The sequence below is a fragment of the Nanorana parkeri genome, unplaced genomic scaffold (genome assembly GCF_000935625.1).
Source record: "Nanorana parkeri isolate BGI_ZX_2015 unplaced genomic scaffold, ASM93562v1 scaffold126, whole genome shotgun sequence".
Taxonomy (NCBI): domain Eukaryota; kingdom Metazoa; phylum Chordata; class Amphibia; order Anura; family Dicroglossidae; genus Nanorana; species Nanorana parkeri.
The window spans coordinates 502,283-524,523 of NW_017306394.1; the positions used below are offsets into that span (position 1 = coordinate 502,283).

The window sequence follows — 22,241 nt, forward strand, 5'->3', positions numbered from 1 at the left end:
GTGCAGGAGGATGGTTGCCTTCCCTGAATGATGGAGGGGAACCTTGGCCAAGAATCGGATGGGGGTCCGATAGGGAATCCCTGTATGCGCTGCGGCAGGCAATACCCGGAGTAGGTCCCAACGCATATCAGGGTTAAGCTCTGCCCTGCCCCTAAGGCAAATATAACTTGAGCCCTGAAAATAACAAACATTACGATGTCCCTGTGTAGCCGGAGGAAACATTAAAAAAAATGAATTGGGGTGGAAGGCGGTGCCTTTTTATTTAATGTGATTGATGCGTTTCCTGTTGCAGGCAGGCGGAGCCTTCTCTCATTGGCCATCCTGGAAGATGACTGGGGAAAAGATCCCTAGATATTAAAGTGACACTACACTCGAGTTAAATCTTAGAAATACATTCAACTACATTAACTAGTAACAACAATGTATCTTATTTGTGTATCCCTCAGGTGTAGATCCTCCAATCATCTCTGAATTGGTGCCGACACTGTCCTTTCTTCTGGAGGGGGCTACTTTTGTTCCCCGTGGTCCCTCTCTGTGTTGTAATGTGGTCACCGCTCCAGTCTTGTTCCTGTGACCTCATGGGTCCTTTCTCTTCTTGCCCAGCAGCACGTGGCCCTTAATTCAGCACTGAATGGCACTCATAATGAAGTACAAATCATTTTCACTGCTGTAGTTCTGTGTACCCAGGCCAGCGTGGCAGTGCACCCCTCAGAGACAAGTCCATGACAGTCTGGCCTCACAGGAAGGGGCTGAATGACGCTGGCTGTCATTCAACCCTGATGAGGTCATGCACGGCCGAGGAGAATGCCACAGGCAAAGTGCATTTGTATACATTTTAAACAGTAAATATTTATAGAATTGCCAAATAGAAGAAAATTAATATGATGCAAGTGCTCTGAGGATGTTTTATAAATTACCCATACCGATAAAACTAGCGATGTACAGATACTAGTATCAGTGTCGAGTATTTAGGCAAGTACTTACCCAAATGCTCAGCCCGATACTTGAGCTTCCTGATTGGCCAGGAAGCCAGCTCCATGGTCACTTGTGATGAGGAAGCTGGGCAGCGTGCAATGACTCGCCGCCTAGCTTCCCGATTGGCCAGAAAGCCAGCTTCATACTCCCTAGTCACCCGAGTGACACGGTAACATGGAGCCGGCTTCCCGGCCAATCAGGAAGCTGGCCGCTGTGTAATCACGTTGCCCGGCTTCCCGATTGATCGAAAGCCAGCTCCATGCTCATACCCTGGTGATGAGGGAGCATGGAGACAGCTTCCGGTTAATCAGGACTCCGGGTGGCGAGTCATTACACGCCACTTTGCTTCCTTAATACGCTTCTGGTATCAGTATTCAGTGTGTACCGACCAAACAAAATATCGGTACTCGATACTGAAATAATATATTGGTATTGGTGCATCCCTAGATAAAACCATTATAATCAAAATGAAGACAGCAAATGTATTTCAACTTTTATTATATAGTATAAAAATAAATTATCTGCAAATGTAAGTAGACATAATGTACAGGCACCTCCAAGAAAATGACATTTGACATGGTTGTTCTTCAAATAAAGGGGGTTGTGTAACAAACTGAAATGAAGGTTTACATTAATGGCCACAGATGTATTGTGTGTCAGGCAATGATGGGGGCAGCATGACACTGGACTCTGGGCGGCTGTGAGATGCACTAGAGTCAGAGTCTATGCCGTGTGTAGATCTCAACCAGAGCACGTCAGCAATTCTTTATTACATACAAAGTAAAGTCATAAAAAGGCAAAAACATTATTTTCAGGTTCTGCTGGTGCTTTCGTAGACCCCCATAAAACAAAGTGCAGATCTGGCCATAAAACACATCACATTCTTATCTCTATCATAACAGCGTTTCCTTTCATACAATCCGCAGTATCAAGGTGTATAATCTGTACATTAAAAAACATTCACAAAGTAATTTATACAGAATATACCATTGAGAGATCGATACAAAGAATTGTGATTATGATCTGAGCGATAGAGTATCAAGCAAAAAAAGCATAACATCCTAATTCAGCTCAGGATGGTTTTTTTTTGTATTTTATATACATCATAAAGATGTTTATCTAAAATACTTTTTTTTGTTTTTATTCCCAGCACGTTATAATAAACACCAAAAAGGGAAAACATTCCTAGTCATTTGAAAAATAATCAAAACGCTAAGATTTTACAATTCCCTACAAATAGAAGCTGAGCAATTATACATCAGACAAAGCTAATAAGTAGATTGTATCACATGTATGATTCATAAGAACACATTTCGGGTTTATAGACAATACAAGTTATATAATAAACACCAAAAAGAAAAAAATATTTCTAGTCATCTGTAAAAGAATCAAACGCCAAGATTTACAATTCCCTACAATAGTCAGTGATATGGACTGATTAAGAAGTAGATTATATCACACATGTAAGATTCATAATAAAACATTTTGGGTTTATTCCCCAGTACAGGATATGAAATAAAAGTCAAATCTCTTCAACAAGATGAAACTTTCGGGTTCACACGATCATGTGACCGGATTTTATGTACAATATGATTTGTTGTCGTTAGAACTTCATATCTCAAGTCTGTTTTCTGTCCTGTATTCTTTTTACACTTTACAACTTTCTGTCAGCGCTGGAAAAATTCACGAACCACTTAAAAAAAACGATCAACCCCTGTACACGCATCGGCCCTGTACACACACACACATATAATATTCGGCGTCTATGCCGTTCAGACGCATTAAAGAAGTCCGGGAAAACGTTCTTATTAACCCTTGCAGTGAGGCTACCCCCGCATTGAAAGGGTTGATTGCTCGTGCTCGTCTAGGGACTAAAGTCAAAATAGGTTATATTCGCCTGATCGTCCCGAGCTGGCAGGTTGTTAGACCGGTCCTTCCAGCCTCTCTCCGCCTCCAATGCAGTGGTCTAAGGTCCTGCGAGACATCAGGTTGTATAAAGTGTATAGAACGTGAGGACACAGAGGGACATTGCACTGCTGCAGCAGAGGAGGAGAGAGGCTGGAGGGAGCGCTGTGACAGCCGGCCGGCTACAAAGATCAGGCGAGTATAACTTTTTTTTTGCTTTGGTCCCTAGACGAAGATGAGCAGTTAACCCTTTCAGTGCGGGGGTAGCCCCACTGCAAGGGTTCATAAAAACATTTTCCTGGAGTTTTTTTAATTAATTTTTTTTAGCTACAGATTTTGAAATTTAAGAATATCTAAACCCAACAACAAAAATTTCATATTGGAGATTCCCATTAATTAGACACGATGGATGTGATCTGCTTTTTTCGTGGACTACAGAACATTTCCCTTTCCTTTTAGGGACAGCGAGAGGGGAAGGTGTTTGTAGTGAGCAGGCTAGGGTGACAATGCTGTAACTCTATACAGGAGTGTTGTCACCCGAGGACAGGAAGTGTGTTACATGTACTCACCACATCTAAGGTGCAATATATGAAATTTTTGGTTCTTGGGTTTAGATACGCTTTACAAGTAAACATTTTTTTGTGCAACTTGACAAATTTTATGTAACTCCAGTAAGTGCCATTCAGGGAGAACGAGAAATACCCGTAAACAAAACCTCCACACACGATTTTAGGTCACAGCACCATAGAGATGATGATGGGGATTCTGCCAAGCTCCAGAAGGCATCTGTTTACAAATGACTCGCCCTCCACAGCAGAGTGTTGGCTGGAGTTACCCATTAAAAGGTTTCTCACTTTCAGACAGGAAGTGGAAAGCTGGTCCCCATGACTTCCTGCTACTGGAAGGAACACGCGAGGCTGCAATGTAATGAGAACAGAACCGAGGTGGGGAGATGTGGCTCTACTACATGACTGCGGTAAACAGTTGAATTGACCAATCAAAACGGTTTTGTGTAAGACTATTAAAGTGCACCAGGAATCTGTTTATATTCTGAATTCTTGTCTAGTTGCAATTGCATCAGAGGAACTTGCATAAGAAATCATTCATTTCATCTGCATCGTCATCAATGAATTTCCTGGTCTGGTGCCTTAATGTCTGAATCTCTTCATCTTTCTGAAGGACTTCCTCTTCCTGGAAGGGAATAAAATACAGGCGATGTGTCACTTTAAAAATGGTATGTGTAGGCAAAATAAAGAGAAAAATATTCATTACATAGCTGCACTATAAGCACATTACCCCATGTTCTATCCCGCCAAGCTCTACAAGTACAGAGAAATGCTGGATAATCTTGCCAGAAATCCAGTGTGCTCCTAATTTCATGTTCTTGGCTGACAACGTTGCCTCTGCTGCATTGATACCCCCACCTCAGCCTATTCCTATACCTCTCCATGTGCATACAATGATGCTGCCTCGACTCCCAGCAGCCTGCTCTCACACCATGACCATTTAAATGGTATGTGTAGGCAAAATAAAGAGAAAAATATTCATTACATAGCTGCACTATAAGCACATTACCCCATGTTCTATCCCGCCAAGCTCTACAAGTACAGAGAAATGCTGGATAATCTTGCCAGAAATCCAGTGTGCTCCTAATTTCATGTTCTTGGCTGACAACGTTGCCTCTGCTGCATTGATACCCCCACCTCAGCCTATTCCTATACCTCTCCATGTGCATACAATGATGCTGCCTCGACTCCCAGCAGCCTGCTCTCACACCATGTAGGGACAAAGCACTAGGGAGATGTAGTTCTGGGGAGCTTCTGGGTCTATATGAACTGAACTCTCAGCAAACTTTACCTGGAAGAATTGTACATGCCCGATGATTGCACAGAGTAAAAGACCTCTCTCACTACAGAATAAAGATGGGAAATAAATGCTAGGACAGGTCAGGAGATCACCTTTAAAGTGAATCTGTATTAGGACAGAATCTGGCACAGCTGTGCTTAGCAACCAGCTTCTAGCTTCATCTCACCTTGACTAACCACCCCCCCTCCCACAGCTCACCTCCAAGCAATGACTTAGCATCTATGCTCCCCCCCCCCACAGTAATCCAGCTTCCCCTATCCCCATTCCAGCAATTACTCCAATCTCCAATGTAAATACAGAATAGGTGCTCTGGGAGGAGGGGGGAAACCTAAATGATGAAGTCATTTAGGTCTCTTTTGAGAACTTTGACTAGCTCCACAGTGCCTGCAGCTACAGAGGTCAGTTAGGGATTATATTGAAGCTTATTTACTGTTAAGAATCTGCAAATATTTAACATTAGTGGGCATGTAAAAGATAGAAAGAGCAAGGTTTCACACCCCAATACAGATAATGGGAAAGAGTGATAAGTAACCCACTTCTCGGGTATGCAATAACCACAATACAATTAGTATTACAATACTTGACATATGATGTTTTATAATGGATTGGGTAAAAGCACGGGTTACTCAGGGTACTTAGAAGAACCCATGCTTTCACCCAATCCATTATAAAACATATGTCAAGTATTGTAATACTAATTGTACTGTGGTTATTTATCCAACCAATCCTTCAACTGTGTTTTTTAATCAAATCCTTTGATGTATGGATATTGTTAATAAATGATTTTCTACAATTTTTATTGAGAGAGCTAAAGTGTTTCCTTAAAGCCCCCCCCCGCCCCCCCTTTCAGATCCTTGCATACCCAAAAGTGGGTTACTTATCACTTTCCAAGAATCTGCAAATAGTAGAAGTGAACCTGTGGTGGAGGTTATAGAAGCTAGAGAGCAGCCGACAGTACAGATGTTTTATACTATACCTCATCACTGATGTGATCTGGGTAGGAATAGGATTCGCCAATATCCTTAATACCATCATTTCGCAGCTCTTGTATACTGTTGGCAAGTACATGGAGTACTTCATCTTCATAGCCATACACACGTTTATCTTCTCCCACAAGAACGATCCATTGTGGAAAGTGGACCATACCTTTTGAGCGCTCTAGTATGCCAATAACTTCCATTTTGGTTGGTTTAGGAAGGTAAAGTTCTTCCCAGCTCTCAAGCATAAACCTCTCCCCCGAGTACATTGTGCCATCCAGTCCACAGACTCGCATGTATAAATCATCAGTGACTTCGTTCTTTGGTAGTTGAATTATGGTATTTCTGTATTTTTCCACAAGTTCAGATATCTGGAGGTTGCCAACTACAGGTGAAGAAAATGAGTGATACTACCATTAGGAATTGTAACACTGTCAGGAATTTGAATGCTAGAGTACAACAGGGTATAAAGGGCCAGACCAATATAACAAAAAAAAGATTTTTCATTTTAGGGTAGATGGTTAGGGGAGAAGTATGAGGGGAGTGATTTCCACCCATCCTCATAGTTAGAGCCGACCTGTGACAAAGAAGCGGTCACAGGCCGGTTCTATCAATCTGGAAGTGAGCAGAAACATGCACCGATCGGGATCCGTCCCGGCTGCAGCGCTCTCAGCATATAGTGGGCAATAGCCCGCAATATACTGAGCTTTGGGTCACGGGAGGAGGTTAGTATATGTCCACCCGTTACCCTAAAGGCAACTCTGAGGAAGAAAAACAAAAACATTTACCCCACAGTTCTCTTTGAAGGAATGGAGGTAAGATATTTGCATCCGCACCCCCCCAACCCCCCCCCCCGCACCATTACCGTGTCCATCTTTCTTCATTTAGGGACAGAGCTTTGGGTCACGGGAGGAGGTTAGTATATGTCCACCCGTGACCCTAAAGGGAACTATGAGGAAGAAAAAAAACATTTACCCCACTCTTTAAAGGAATGGAGGTAAGATATTTGCATCCGCTCCCCCAATTGCAGCCACCTCCCAAAATCATTATGACCGTGTCATTCTTTCTGCATTTATGGACTAGCCCACTGAGCCCAATACACCGCCACTCTAATCATAGGAACATAAAGAGTGCAACAAATGAGGCTTTTTAGGCACACAAAATATCAAACTATATATTCATTAGTTTTCCATTAAAATATAACATTCATGACATTAAAATTCAGTTTAACCACTTGCCGTACGGAGCCATTTCTTACGATTTGCATGCAAGAAATATTTTTTGCCTACAAAACAGTGTCAGACCCCAAACAGTGATCTATATTCTGAAAGCAGAGGCCCTGTAGGATAAAACAATGCAAATTGCAATTTTTTTATGTCGCATGGTATTTGTGCAAATGTTTATTAAACAAAGTATATTTAGGATAAAATACACTAAAATGAAATTTAGTGCACAGAAAACAGAACATAATACCCTAGCCGAGACGCACAGACAATGCAGTCATACCAGGAGACGCTGCAGGAGCTTGCAATATGGGAGTGTAAGAGTACTCCCCAATCCACCTCGTTAGGTACCATATGTTCATGTTACCCCCCCCCCCTTTTATATGATATGTGGTATTTGCTTGTATGTACTAGATTGGGACTGGGGCCCTTAAGTTTATCAGGGGGAAGCCGCTCCTGCAGTTGATAGACAAGGGGTCCTGGAAGATGGCCGATTCACTGAGTATGTCTTAGTGAAGTATTCCTACATCTGACTTATGACAGATGCAAAGGCTATGCCTGACATTCTAGCCCAGAAGTCAATTTTCCTTTTGATTACTAATGGTTTATTCCTTTCAGAGTTGTGGTTATTTTGTCTCCTGACAATGGAGTATTAAAGAGACACCATAGTGTAGTCGCCTGTGCTCGTTGGTTTATCTCTCCTTCGTGACCCCCGGCCATAGACCTTTCTCTGGTTGGTCTGTTTCGCCACAATGATACATGACTGAGCTCTACATAGGTTTGCAAGCGTGTATATTAAAACCTGTATACTCTAATGTATATGTGTTATGTACATAGACCACTTGAAGCGACTACCGTTTATATTCTCATTTTAAAGAACATTGATCTTTGGTCCTGAGGAAGCCCTTTCCAGGGGTGAAACACATAGACCATTTGTCGAGGACCAAAGAAAAGCATTCACACCGCTAACAAGCAGGAAAGGGCTCGTGAGAGCAATATAACTTATCTGCCGTCACAAATATTGTGGACTTGAATCTGTTTGTGTTATGCTGCCTTGGCCTCCGTTAGCGTCCTCCCTCAAGTGCAGTTTACAGTCTAAAAACTGAATTTTATAATAGTCATGATATATGTTACATTTTTGAAATTCTTTATTTATACAAGCATGAGAGCACCGTACAGTACCAACAGAAAGTAAAACAAACAAAAATTGTTAGGCTTTGCGGTCAAGCATGTACATAAGTCAACATATGTAAACATCGCCACCTCAGGCCTGACCCCCTCACCCCACAGCCATTTCCACACCATGTAGCCATTATGGTCTCCACCGGTACTCCCAAGACATTTTCTGTTTTACTGGTGTAGGACTTGAAAGTACTACGTATACTACCCCTCCATCCAGAGCGGATAGTTCCACTTACACATACAAAGAGCACAAGAGACAGAAATAGCAAGACGAGAAAAGCAAGAGTACATGTAACACAAAGACATGACAATTAGGGAAGGGGAAAGAACAATCACCCAATTGCGGTTCCGCGGATGCCCAGCCTCCTGAAGGCCTCTCCACCTGTGCCTCATCCCTGGTTCTCATGTGGGAATTCCGGGGAGTCCCTGAACTGGTACCATGCCGCCCATGTAGCAACAAACTTCTGCTGGGTCTTTTTTATAGACGACGTGAGGTCCTCAATCAGTTTGATCTCCTCCACTCTTACCACCCACATCGCTATAGTGGGTTGGCATGATTGCCTCCACAGTGCTGGTATACACGCCCGCGCTGCATTCAGCAAATGAATCAGTAGAGAGCGTTTATATGATTTCCGCGATAGCGGTGCCAAGTGGAGGAGATACACCAACGGAGTAAACGGTAAAGACAGGCCTGTGATCTTCTGGGCTAGATTCACAATCTGAGTCCAGAACGGAGCCACCCTAGGACATTCCCAAAATACGTGTAGCAGGGTCCCCACCTCCTCCTCACAACGCCAACATGTTTCTGACACAGACGGATACATAGCGTGTAGCGTTTTTGGAACCCTGTACCATCTTGTCAGCAATTTGTAACCAGCTTCCTGATATTTAGTGGACACCGAGGATTTGAAAGCAAAGTGTAACATCCGGTCCACCTGTTCAGCGTCCAATTCCACACCCAGATCTGCTGCTCATTGCCTGACAAAGTAAGGAGGAGGGAGGTCTGGGGGGACTACGAAGACATTCGACCAGGTATGACAGCGCGTGTCTCACTGGCTCCGCCTTCTCACAGTTTCTCAAATTCTGTCCGCTGTCGTAAGGGGAGCTCTCCCGCATGCGACGTGCTCAGGTAGTGGCGTATCTGCACGGCGCTCCACATTCTGAGCGGCGGGTCCGTCAGGGCTCTAATCTGTGTCATGGATAGCCATTGGTCCGATTCCTGAAACTGATACAATCTAGTCCGGAGTGATGCAGTCAGGGTCCTTGTCAGTGGAGTATGCAGGCCCGGGGGGAAATGTGGGTTCCCTATCAATGGTGCCAGAGGGGAGGGCTGCGGGGAGAGATCAGGGTTAGCCAATGTCTCGCTTATTGCTTTCATCGTGGCCCGAACCAAGGGGGTTCGACCAGTATGAAAGTTGCAGTTTGGGGTGGATCCAAGGGGCACCTTGCACGAATGCATCACAGTCCAGTTGTTCCAGGGCCACCCAGAGCTTATGGCTGGAATTACAGTACCAGTCCACCACCACTGACAGTTGAGCTGCCCTGTAGTATAGCACTGGGTCTGGGAAGCTAAGTCCACCCTTCCCCTTAGCCCTGGACAGGATTTGATGTCTTAGTCGTGCCCTCTTGTTCATCCATAAAAAAGCCAGAAAGCTGGATCGCAGCTGACGTAGGAACTTCACTGGGACCGATACCGGGAGTGTCTGATGTATAATAGCCTCGGCATGACCACCATTTAGTATATTATTCCTCCCCAACCATGTAAATACGGGTCGGTCCCAGGAGGCCAGATCAGAGGAAATCCTTTTCTGGAGTGGGACAAAGTTCAAAGCGAACATCTTACGGATGTCCGCGGGGATAGTCACCCCCAGGTATGTGATTGATGTGGCCGCCCACCGAAACCTGAAAGAGTCCCTCAGTCCTGCTAGACGTCCCTCCAGGATGGAGATGTTCAACGCCTCTGTCTTACTCCAATTCAGTTTGAAGTTCGACAAATGGCCATAATCCCGCACCGCCTGCATGATATTGGGTAGGGAAATCTCTGGGAGGGTAACATACAGCAGCAGGTCATCGGCATAAGCCGCCACCTTATGTTGTATCGTGCCACAGTCCAATCCCTTAATGTCCAGGGACACATATATTGTCCTAATGAGCGGTTCGAGGGTTAGTATAAAAATAATAGGAGACAGAGGGCAGCCCATGATAGTTATATTTTAATGGAAAACTAATAAACATATCGTTACATATTTATATATGCACCTAGAAAACCCCATTTATGTTCATTCTTTGTGTGGTTTTCTACACTGGTTTTACACTACGGTGAAGGCAGCCAGAGAGGTGGGGGTTAAAGGGCAGGAGGAAAGTTGAAGAGGTAAGTAGCCCATGAAAGTTCAGCCTGAAACTGTCAAATCATACCAGAAATATTCGTTTTTAGTAGACAGACCCTGGTGGTGGTTTTCATTTCTACTATAGAACCAGCATTTTACTGACAGGTCTTCTTCAATGAGCAACACCATCAAAACGTATTTGCTTTTAGGCCTATAAATCAGAATCTAATCTCCAGCCGGGGTGTTTACTGCTATCCCTTCATGCCACAGCCATGCCGGGCTAAGTTACTGCTGTCACCAGCCTTTGTTACACATACACTGGAGGGGGTTCAGCCATAAATTCCACATCTGAATTCCTATACCTACAAAATAGGCAATGATTGCTCTGGTGAGGCGCCGCTGAAGCAGGGGTGGGCAGCGAACTCCCTGGGAAGTCCCAAACAGCAGTAAATACCAGGCAGAGACATCTCTGCCATTACCAACGCATAATCCATCTTGGTAGAGCAGCTCTTGAAGGCAAATTGGTATACTAAAGCCAACTCCAGTCCTGTCTAAGCTGACATCCTTTTGCCATGGCATTACTTTGAGGTTAGGTTGAGCTTAGTGCTAGATGTCCAGCTATTAACTGAAGGAAGAACGCTGTGGAGAGGAGTTGATGGACACCGGTCATCTGCTTTAGTGCTGGTCTCTGTTTTTCACGCTTGCTCTCTTGTTCAAAACACAACAGAAACCCCCATCTCAATGTGCCCTCCTGGAACTGTCATGGAAGCAGGTATGTACCAAGAAGCAGGCCTTCAACACAAGCTTTAGCTTCCAAAGTACAAAGCATGAGTGGAGAACAGGAAAATGCCTCGCTTCCCCAAAGACGTTTTCAGAAGTCGGACCACAGACACTGAGCAGAAGTAATTCAAGATAAAAGACGTTGTAGCAGAAATTATGGAAGCATCAGATTTTAAGACTCAGGACAACAGGCTCGAAATACTGAAAACAGTAAAACCTTTAGGACTCCTGGCTGATGGATCACTCTGTTCCCGGTCTTCTCACCACATCAGCAAAGGTTTTTTCTGGGATCCTTGCTCTTTTTCTTCCGATCCTGGATGTGGAAGTCTTAGCTGTGACCTTGAAGCCAGAAAAATTTCAGATTTCATCAGTAGCAGATGTCACCAAGTCAGAAACACATCTTGGAATTGCTAAACGTTATATATTCAATAAGCAAGGCTCTAAAATCGCATCTGCTATGACCATTATGGAGAGTCCTTCCAAGAGACCAGCATGCAAGAAGGTTTATTTCATAGAATACTGCAATCGTGGAACAAATTCTCTTGACGGTTCAAGTGTGGATTCATTTGGAGTCTACTGTAAACTTGGTCATTCAGTCCTTAAATGTTTAAAGGAGATCACGTACTGACTTTGAAGGTGGTCCCACTAAGAGGGTCTTAACAGTAATAAAATCAGTTACACCACAAGAGCTACGGTTCTGATTCTTGGGAGGTATTTATGGCTGTATCCTTTCTTGCATCAGCTTCAGATATTTGTTACCGTCAAAGCAAAGTGATGTGAAGTTCGCCGACACGATGCTCTAGGTTGTTCAGTCAATGGACTTAACATCTCTGATGAGATCCTTAAGCCTGGGCATCATAGCTTGCAAAGCCTTCCAAATCAGCCTCACCATAGACACTTCTCTTTGGTCCTCGGCCTGAACAATCAAGCCAATTTCAGAGATTGTAAAATAAAGAGCCATCTTGAAGTCTACTCAGACATGCAGTGCCAGAGGTGACATGATACTCTGTACCATGTATTCAGCTACTGGATGCTTACGTTCTATAATTCAGTTGATTCTAGGTGACCCGGCACACTTTATAGTTATGGTCTTCAACAGGACACATGCATTGCAATGTGATAAACTATGCTTAGGTTGACTGGTATAAATGCAAAAACTCCAATTTAAAAAGGGCAACTCTTCTTTTAAAAATAGTCAAATGCACACCACCCATACATATTCCTTTATACTTACCCTAAATCAGCAGGCAAGTTGGTCCAGCAGCATTCACCTACACCAGACAGAGCTGTGCAGTACTATGCATGCACAGCCTATTCACCATAGGCCCTGTTGGAGAAGCAGTCTCTACAGGATTGTAGGGAGAAGGCTTTCCCTTAAGGACCCACAAGGAAGGCTGAGCCACAGTCCGCGGCTCCTGGACCATCTACTCCCAGCGATACAAGTAAAAGGGAGTATGGTGAACATAGAGGCAGAGTGTATAAGGATTGAGTCATTTCAAAACTAGGATATAGTTACCATCTTAAAATGAAGACATTTCAAGGCATGCGATCTGATCAAAGCAAACCTGCCATGAGAAAAATATGGGGGCTGACATTCTGATCTGATGGATTAACAACGACTTGAGTCAATTACTCAGAACAAGTATGCTCATCAGGAATACTGACTTAGTGGCATACTTGTTCTAGGTCTGTGACAAAGCACTGATCCCAAAACCAGGTAACTAACATTTCGAGGCAGGTCAGCAATGGCAGGTTGGAAAAGCACAATTGCCTACAATGCCTTTGCTTGCTGTAGCATCAAAATTGTCCTTCACCGGAAACACCTGAACCCAATCATTTTAGTGTCTACATGTCTGGCCATAAAGTAGGTTTGCTGATCAAGTGACCACAAACCTTTGACCATATTAATCTGCTCTTGGGGCATCTGTGAACTGGGATTTGCAGCCTCTCCCACACACTGCAGCCACCTATGCCTCCTTCACAAAGGCTGCAGACTTTACTGCCCCTCTAAAAAATGGATCGCTTCTCATAGGTGGTTGAACGGCAGACTGACTATTCAGGAGATACTGCATGGAAATGCTGCAGCGCAGCTGCGTGCCAAGTGTTTGCAGCGTGGCCCCATTTGACATGTGGCTATATGCCTGCCTAACATGACAAGTTATACTTTCCCCACTGAGAAGCAAAGCATTGTATATGGAGCTTGAGTGTGCGCCATATTAATTTGTAGGTGGGGATGAGTTGAATACATGGATCAACCACCTGTTTTTACTGCCCATGTGAATGTAGCCTTACACTTGCTGCAAAATTCTCAGTTCTCGCTCAGTGGATAGGCGGACGGACAAGACTGCCTGCTACCATATTGGCTGTAGGGGAGAGCGCAGAGCCAAGAACCTTTTCACTTGAGCAATGCATTGTAACAGGAAAAGGTGCAACTCTTGCAATTGAAAATCATTCCCTCCCCACAATCTGTTGTGACTTACGTTCCACACTGCAAATCAGCTCAAGAAGTTGACCGTTTTTCAGGTTCCGGTCATGATCGGTGCGTGTACTCTTCTCTGAAGTATTCTGCAGCTTCATCTCTTTTATATCTCTTGAAAGAGACTTGCGATGCCCGTTTTTCCTATTGCAGAAAATAAGACATTAATACTTTGCTTGTTCCCAGCCAATCAAATCCCAGCACAGAGAAAGGTCCAGCAGTTAAACAATGCTGAATTGTGACACAAGCCAATGTGTATTTTTGCAGTATTAGAAAGTCAACTGAGCATCTCAATCTGCAGCAAGCTAGGGATGTCGGAGAGGAAGCACACATGGGAAGATGTAAAATGAATGGTCTTGCAACAGGGTCTCTTTAAAGTGCATCTAAAGCCAACTTTAGAGTTGGATGGAGTGTGGAAGGGTTAGAGCCCTTGTCAGGTTTTAACTGCCTTGTACCCACTGGGGAGGGTCACTCCCTATCTGGTGACCACTGTCACCCAGACTGAAAGGAAGGGGAAATGCAATATCTTCAGTTGTCACCTAAAGGAGAACTATGAGGTGAGTGCTTTTCACTCACCTCATAGTTCTACCTGACCTGTGACAATGAGACTGTCACAGGTCGGCTCAGTAGATCGGGAAGTGAATACCGTCGCTCGCTCACTTCTCGATCCTGTCACGGCTTCTCGATTCCCCCTCCCCGATTCTCCAGCGCTGACTGGCAGAACGGACGGGAGGGGGCGGGTACAGCTGTCACTCACGCAGCTGGGCGGATCCAGACATAATTGTCTAGTTTGCTAGTTTGTGTCCTCCCGTTACCCTAAGGAGAACTATGGGGAAAAGCCTTAACCCCATAGTTCTCCTTTAACAGAAACTGAGGAAAAGAATTCAATGGGGACAACTAAAGAGGGGATTTCACTTCCTGTTGTGTCTATTTAAAAAGGAAATCTCCCAAAATCTGGATTGCTAGGGGTCGGTGACTACTCTGTGTGCACTTCCATACACACGGGTCGGATACCACGTCACTTTAGCTCAAAAAAACCCCTTCAAGTGCATGCCGACCTGTCATTTCTATGCCCAGCGCATGGGCTGCTATATATAACAAATAACATGCAGAATAGCAAAATCGGCAATGGTCAGTGGTGAGGACCCCCTTTTACACTCACCTTTGTTGACCGTTGGGAGGAGTATTGCAGGGTGAGCCCATAAAATTGGTCATTGCTTCAAGAAATTAGACCAGACAAATTCCTGTGTAAAAATAAGACTTTAAGCATAGATATCCTCTACATACACACGTATACCCCAGCATTGCCCCTCTAATGGGATATTATAATCCTCCTGTGGGAAGGTTTCAGCACCGAGCTCTTCAAGTGTTCAAATCTTCCTTACCGATGAGATCCGGGGCCCATGTAGATCAATGGACAAAATTAAAAATGACACGTGACGCCGCCTGTTATCAGCATTAACGCGGCAGATTTAGTTTTTTACTAATCCCCACCATAACAGTTTTATTTATTGATCCTTCTATTAGATCCGTTATTTTTACACTTTCTGTAGCAGGCCAAGCTATTCAGCTCAAGTTCCTGTTACAGAGGTTGTAACAAACCATAGAACACTGCCGGGTGTAATGACAATGGTCAGCTTTTAGGATTCATTCACGCAGGCAATTCGCTTTTTCACCAGCAAGAATCTGCACTGGGGGAAAGCTCCATTCCCCTTTTCTGTGTGAACAGCTGTAGCCGCACCAAATCAGGTGTCCCCATCAGAGCAACCCCTTACAGCAGATGTCACAATCCGTGTACTCCTTTACAATAGCAACAGGGCACAAAGAAAACAATTGTGTGCATAAAAGCTCAATGGACACAACATGAACAAGCCCTAAAATCCAGCACATGATTCAACATGGCAGCAAACACACAGCGCCAAAATATATTCTTCTAGAACAAGCAGACATAACCAAAATGTAGAATTTGGAAATTAGTTTTTTTTAAAAATGAGATTCACTCCCAAAGTTTATGGTATCAGGGTCACGTCCAATGACTAATACCAAAATAAATGATATCTGGGTTATCCTAAAAATTAGGGACCGTCGGCCACGGCATTGTCTGTACCCAAACCATCACACCCAAAGAAAAAAAACCACCCCCACAAGGGAAATGACTCAGCTGCCAAGGACACAGCTTGTTGGCAACACACAAATGCAGTCCCTCTGCTGCCAGCTAGAGGGCGCACATCCCATACACAAACATACAGTATATATAAACACATAGCAGTCCCTCTGCTGTCCGCCAGACGGAGCACTGCAACTGTCAGTACTTTCTGCTATAGGGTTCCATGTGCGCGCCAGTTCCTTCCCTCTCCACTAGATGGCGTCTGAATTTTAAACTAATTACAAAAGACAAAAACAAGTTCTATTCTCGCTCTTTATAAATCTAACAACTGAATGTCTCCCGAACTAAACCGTAACTGAAAACAGTTTGTCCTCAATAAAGTCATATACACAACTATATTCTATATACTAAGAAATAACCGACATGTCTAAAGCTCACCCCATAGCCTGCTCTTAATTCTTCCAGCGTACTTCCTGCCCGCTGAGCCACGGACGGCCCTGTCCATATAAAAATAAAGTCTACTTACCGCCGGAAAGGAAGTGAGGTGGTTCTGGTTGGCGAGGGATTATACCAGTGTATGCATAAGTGACAGGCCTGTGAGAACCAAACACACAGGTATGTCACTTATGAATATACTGATTTTTCCCTCGCTGGGGACGAAGCTACCGCTCTCTAGAAGTTTTCTGCGACACTGACTGTTGGACTCAAGATGGCGCCTGAAATGCTGACACACCCGGACACGTGACACCAGCCACTATTGGGCAAAACATCATAAGACGTCACAGGCTGGGCGGAGCAGCAGCAGCGCCACCCCCCGGCCGCAGCCCGTGTTCTTCCACTCCTTGTATGGAAGCTGCGACGTGACGAGTTGCAGAATGACTGAGATTGTACAAAGTGCATTGTGACATCGATACCTAGATGCCTGATGCTCAGAGGGACGCACCCCTGACAGAATTAAAGGCACAGTCCACTTTTTGCAAAAAAATAGTAAATGCGCCCAAGGTTATGTGCTTGTTCACACGTCTGAAAAAGAAGAAAAAGCTCATTGCAGTAATCACAGAGCTGTGACAGCCACCGTGTTCTGTCGCGAACGCCAACCCAGTCGAATTTGCCAACCTCACCAGCCAACCTTAGCCACCGGGACTAATGAGGAAACAGATTTATTTACAAAGTATTTTGTCCTAATCTTTTAATTGTGACCGTTGATGATATGCCATCCATGGCTGTAAATGGTGGGTGGCATTTTATGCACATTCACAAATGTGAATATCATAAGCAATTAAATAATATTGTCATTGCTTACGATGTTAATTGTGAATGTGCATAAAGTGCCATCCACCATTTACTGCCCTGGATGGCATACTATGGTCACAATTAACGATTACAAATTAATACTTTGTAAATAAATCTCTGTTTCCTCGTCAATCACGTCTGTGCGCAAGCGTAGATGGTGAGGTCGTCAAATTCGACTGGGTCAGCATTCTCAACAGAACAACCGGCTTGCAGCGCACTGTGTTGTGGAGCTGCAAGCCGGATCAGTGTGCTACAAATGGATATAAAGTATCTCGGAGGAGAATACAGTGTCTCCTCAGAATATTAAAGTGACATTAAAGTCAAAAATCTTTTTCCATCCCCCCCAATGTTAATGTCAGCACTTACCTTAAATTATGTCTCTTTTTCTTCATCTGTCCCTCCAGCGCAGCGGCGGGTCTCCGATCCATCGCTGACTCCTCTGAGCTTGCTGGCACTTCCTGTCACCTGCTGTTACCTGCCGGCTGCCATCTTGGTGATGGATGCTGGCAAAGAAAGGAGGCAACATTCACCCGGCGGGATAAGGTATGCCGCCGGGTTCCCTCCTCTCTCAAGCAACTGTCGGGCTCTCTGTCCATGACTGAGTGCCCGATTTTTACAGAGGGGGTGACACCAAAATGATTGTCAGTCATTTTGGTGTCACCTCTCCAATAGTGTCACCCAGGCAGTGGAGTGGGGTATTATTTTATATGTGGGGGTCAGAGAACAGGGGATTATTTTATATGTGGGAGTGTGGAGGGCAGCAATGTTTACATTGCTTTATGTTAATATTGTTGTTAATATTTATTTTTGTAACTTTATTCTGCCTTTAACATTTAAAAGTGAATTTCATAAGATAATTTAAGAGGGTAGGTTTAGGGGCGGAGTTAAGGCCGAGGCAGGGTAGGGGTTAGGTGGGGCAACTGGTGACAAGTAACTCTTTAAGGCCTGGCTAGTAGCTCAGGACTTGAAATTTTGTGCCCTGGTATAAGGGGTCCAAATTTGATGTGACAACACATATAATGGAAGTTTGAAGGAGACTTTGGTTGCTTATAATAGAAGAACCAGACTTATATTAGGGGTTCAACGTATGGTTCATACGTTATTTACTATGGAACAATATTTAGATGATATACAGAGAGAATTGGATTATTTACGGGGCCCTGCAGTAGGTTGGTTTTTAGATGTTAAATAGGTGTTTTGTTTTTTTTTAGTTTCAAGAGCCATAGAATAAAAACTCATATTGAAAAGTGAAAACCATTTGGAGGAATTTCTGTAGAAACGAAACATCTCTGCCCTACAGATTCGCATGCTTTAGAAACCAGGCCCGCATTCCCATAGTTTTCAGTTTGTGGTTTTATCCCCCTCTAGTGGACATTTTAAGTACTGCGTTTTTTCAGTTTAAAAAATTGTGTATTTTACTCCAATTTTCTTACATTTCTAAATGTACATTGCTTATATTATGCATTTGTTATCTCTTTTTAGCCCTGATGAAGATGGAATTTCTGACCCCCTGAAGTGCGTTGGCTGTTTCCTGTTTCCTGAGCACGGAGACGGCTTCCTGGCCAATCAGGAAGCCGGGCAGCGTGTAATGATTCGCCGCCCGGCTTCTTGATTGGTCAAGAAGCTGGCCAATCAGGAAGCCAGGCGGCGAGTCATTATCCTCCCCCCACTGGCCAGCAAGCCGGCTTGATGCTTCCTCGTCCTGAGGGAGAATGGAGGTGGCTTCTCGGCTAATCAGGAAGCTGGGCAGCGAGTCATTACACACCGCCCGGCTTCTTTAATGGGACTTTCGGTATTCGTTATCGGCGAAATTAAATATCGTCACTCGCACTTGATACAATATAATAAAATACCCAACCTTTTATTTAAAAAAACACTAAAAAAATATTTTTTCTATTTTTAATTTTTCTTAATTTAACTTTATTTTTGTTATTTGTTTGCATTCTGAATTTTTATTAAACTTTTTATTAAACTTGTGCTGAAGGTATCGGTTTAGGGTGCTTCTGAGTTCCTTTTCGTGGACAGATACAGTTGGCTGCCTTTTGACCCTCACACACACGTACTGCAAATGCGCCTGAATGCGGCACTGCCGTGTTCCGGGTATAGGTAGTGCACTGGTGCTGTGTTCGGTCGCTTGCGCAGCACGACCAGAGAGCTACCTGTACTTCGCATGCATCCCCTGAGCACAGCACCGAGCGACAAGGAAGGATTCAGACCTGGCCAGGAACGTGCATGTCATGGTGGCTCTGCAAGACAAAGGAGCCACCCTGTGAACGGAAACTCCTTATTCCAGAATATTGGAGGCAAAGACAACATGGCCCCAATCACACTTGCAAATGGAGCCGGATAGCATGAAACTGAAATTCCTGCCACTGCCTGCAGCTGTTTGCAGGCCATTTGCACGTAAACGCACATGCTGTGGGGGTGGAGTCCTCCATTGTAAGAAGTGTGTAAGACCTCTAATATAGGGAATTGAGGGTGGTTGCATTCATTCTAAAAGTATGTGAGGGGGAGTTGGGGTGGAGGCCTGCTTTATCAGGAGTGAGTCTTGCATTATGGGGAGTTAGGGTGGAGGCCTCCATTATAGGGTGTAGGGGTGGAGGCCTCCTTTATCAGGAGTGAGTCTTGCATTATGGGGAGTTAGGGTGGAGGCCTCCATTATAGGGTGTAGGGGTGGAGGCCTCCTTTATCAGGAGTGAGTCCATTATAGGGAGTTAGGGTGGAGGCCTCCTTTATCAGGAGTGAGTCCTCCATTATGGGGAGTTGTGGTGGAGGCCTCCTTTATCAGGAGTGAGTCCTCCATGTTGGGGTGGAGGCCTCTTTTATCAGGATTGAGTCCTCCATTATGGGGAGTTGGGGCGGAGGCCTCCTTTTAGCAGGAGTGATTCCATTATGGGGAGTTGAGGTGGAGGCCTCCGTTATCCGTAGTGAGTGCTCCATGTGGGGTGGAAGCCTGCTTTATCAGGAGTGAGTCCTCCATCATGGGGAGTTGGGGTGGAAGCCTCCATTATCAGGAGTGAGTCCTCCATCATGGGGATTTGGGGTGGAAGCCTCCTTGATCGGGAGTGAGTCCTCCATTATGGGGAGTAGAGATTGAAACCTCCTTTATCAGGAGTGAGTCCTAAATTATAGGGAGTTGGGGTGGAAGCCTCCTTTATCAGGAGTGAGTCGTCCATTATGGGGAGTTGGGGTGGAAGCCTCCTTTATCAGGAGTGAGTACCCCATTTTAGGGAGTTGGGATGGAAGCCTCCTAATTCAGGAGTGAGTCCTTCATTATGGGGAGTTGGGGTGGAAGCCTCATTTATCAGTAGTGAGTCCCCCATTTTAGGGAGTTGGGGTGGAAGCCTCCTAATTCAGGAGTGAGTCCTCCATTATGGGTAGTTGGGGTGGAAGCCTCCTAATTCCGGAGTGACTCCTCCAGTATGGGGATTTGGGGTGGAGGCCTCAATTATACATACTGCGGGAAATCTATAAAAAAAAATAAGGCTGTTGTCCATGACAACCAATCAGGTTCTCTGTCACTTTTAAAATGTAACCAAACATACGAAAGAGAGAAGCTGATTGGTTGCTGTAGGCAACCGCTCCAGTTTTTAGGGGCGAGCCTCCCCTAAAATGAGCGTGTCAGATTTGGGGAGCGAGGGGAAGTGGAGGCCTTTACTATTCAGAATGTGTAAGACCTCCATTGTGGAGAGAGCTTGCCTCCATTAAACAGTGTATCAGATTTGGGAGGTGGAGGCCTCCATTACATAAAGCTGGAGTCAGACCCCTTTATTTTACAGAGTGTGAGAGACCTTCATTATAGAGAGCAAAGCCTCCATTCTATGGCATGTGTCAGATTTAGGAGGTGCAGGCCTCCAACACATGTAGCCTGCCACGGAGGTTGGTGAGGACCAGATTACAGGGGGCACATTCCCTTACAAAGGAACCGTGAGGGAGGAGCTGCTGTTCTTCGCAATGACACAATAAACGGCGGACGTCTATGTTCCGCTCTAATCACATTGCGCAAGCACGTGACAGCACAGGGCAAACCCCGAGCGGGCACGTCCTCCCGCGCCTCTTACTGCAGGAAGCCCAGTGGCAGACGGAGACCCCGCCCAGGCGCCAGTTCGATGCCCTTACCATTGACTCCGCCCCGCGCTCGGCGTCCCGCCATTCCACCTGCGCGCCTCAGAGAGGAAGATAGGGTGAAGTAAGACGGGGCCTTGTTGTCACGTGTCCTGTATGAGGCGGGGCGGGTGTCGTTGTGTAGTGTCAGACCGTGACGTCGCTTTCAGCCACACGACGGAGCACAGTGAGGAGAGTTACCTCATTCTCTCACCTCTGTCCTGCCACACACTGCCTTGTACATGGCGGTACCAAGGAGGGCCCCATCACATACCCCGCCCCTCATTTCCTTTTATATCAATCATTTTTTATTAATTTAATAAATTTAATGCATAAATGACAGGCTAAGTCCAGCTTTGTGACCCTGTTCCTTAATACTCCCATATATAGGGTGAAACATGGTGCCATGCCCCATCCCCAGGGTGCTTCTCCCTATGAATGTGTCCTGTATATGGTTTACTTCAACGTGGCTCTGCCCACAAGCCACGTCATCCATTCACAGGGATCGGTGAATGGAGAGACTACAAGCCCCATGGTGGCAGAAGGACTTGCAGATTGCACTCAAACCCCCATAACCGAATGCCCCATAGGCTGGGGGAATAGTCTGCAAGAACCAGAGCATTGCAACCCACATACACTGATCACCGTTGCAATGCTCTGCGGACTCCAATTAGGCTCCCTCCCAAAAAATGCAAATTTTTCCTTTAACTAACCTGTGTGAGTGTATTTTTTACATTTTTTTTTGCAATAGGTGGACTTTGCCTTTCAAATTTGTATGCTGGCCATGTGACTGCACAGCCACCGTTCGTACCTGTTTCCCTTAGCATGGGGCAAGCGGGGTACACGTAGCTGGCAGCGGCTCCTCCTTCCTGCATGGAGTTACAGGACGCATGACATGCCTGCGTCTGCCACGCCCTCGCCCAGGACTGATGTGTTTATTGACATCTCCCAGCAGGATCTGCTATCAGCCGGGGGGGGGGGGCCAAACGGAATATGCGTGTCGTTGGAGCGCCCGTTGGGGGTGAA

The 22,241-nt window shown here is 45.0% G+C and overlaps 1 protein-coding gene across 1 annotated transcript in view; it reads left to right on the forward strand.

Annotated features, from left to right (window-relative positions):
• Window positions 1–21,090: 21,090 nt before the first annotated feature.
• The window catches only part of LOC108784730 (cellular tumor antigen p53-like), an 11,419-nt gene continuing 10,268 nt past the window's right edge, over window positions 21,091–22,241 (forward strand). The window contains exon 1 of the mRNA XM_018553613.1: window positions 21,091–21,254. Coding sequence (XP_018409115.1) covers window positions 21,091–21,254 — 164 coding nt within the window. The remainder of the gene's footprint in view (window positions 21,255–22,241) is intronic.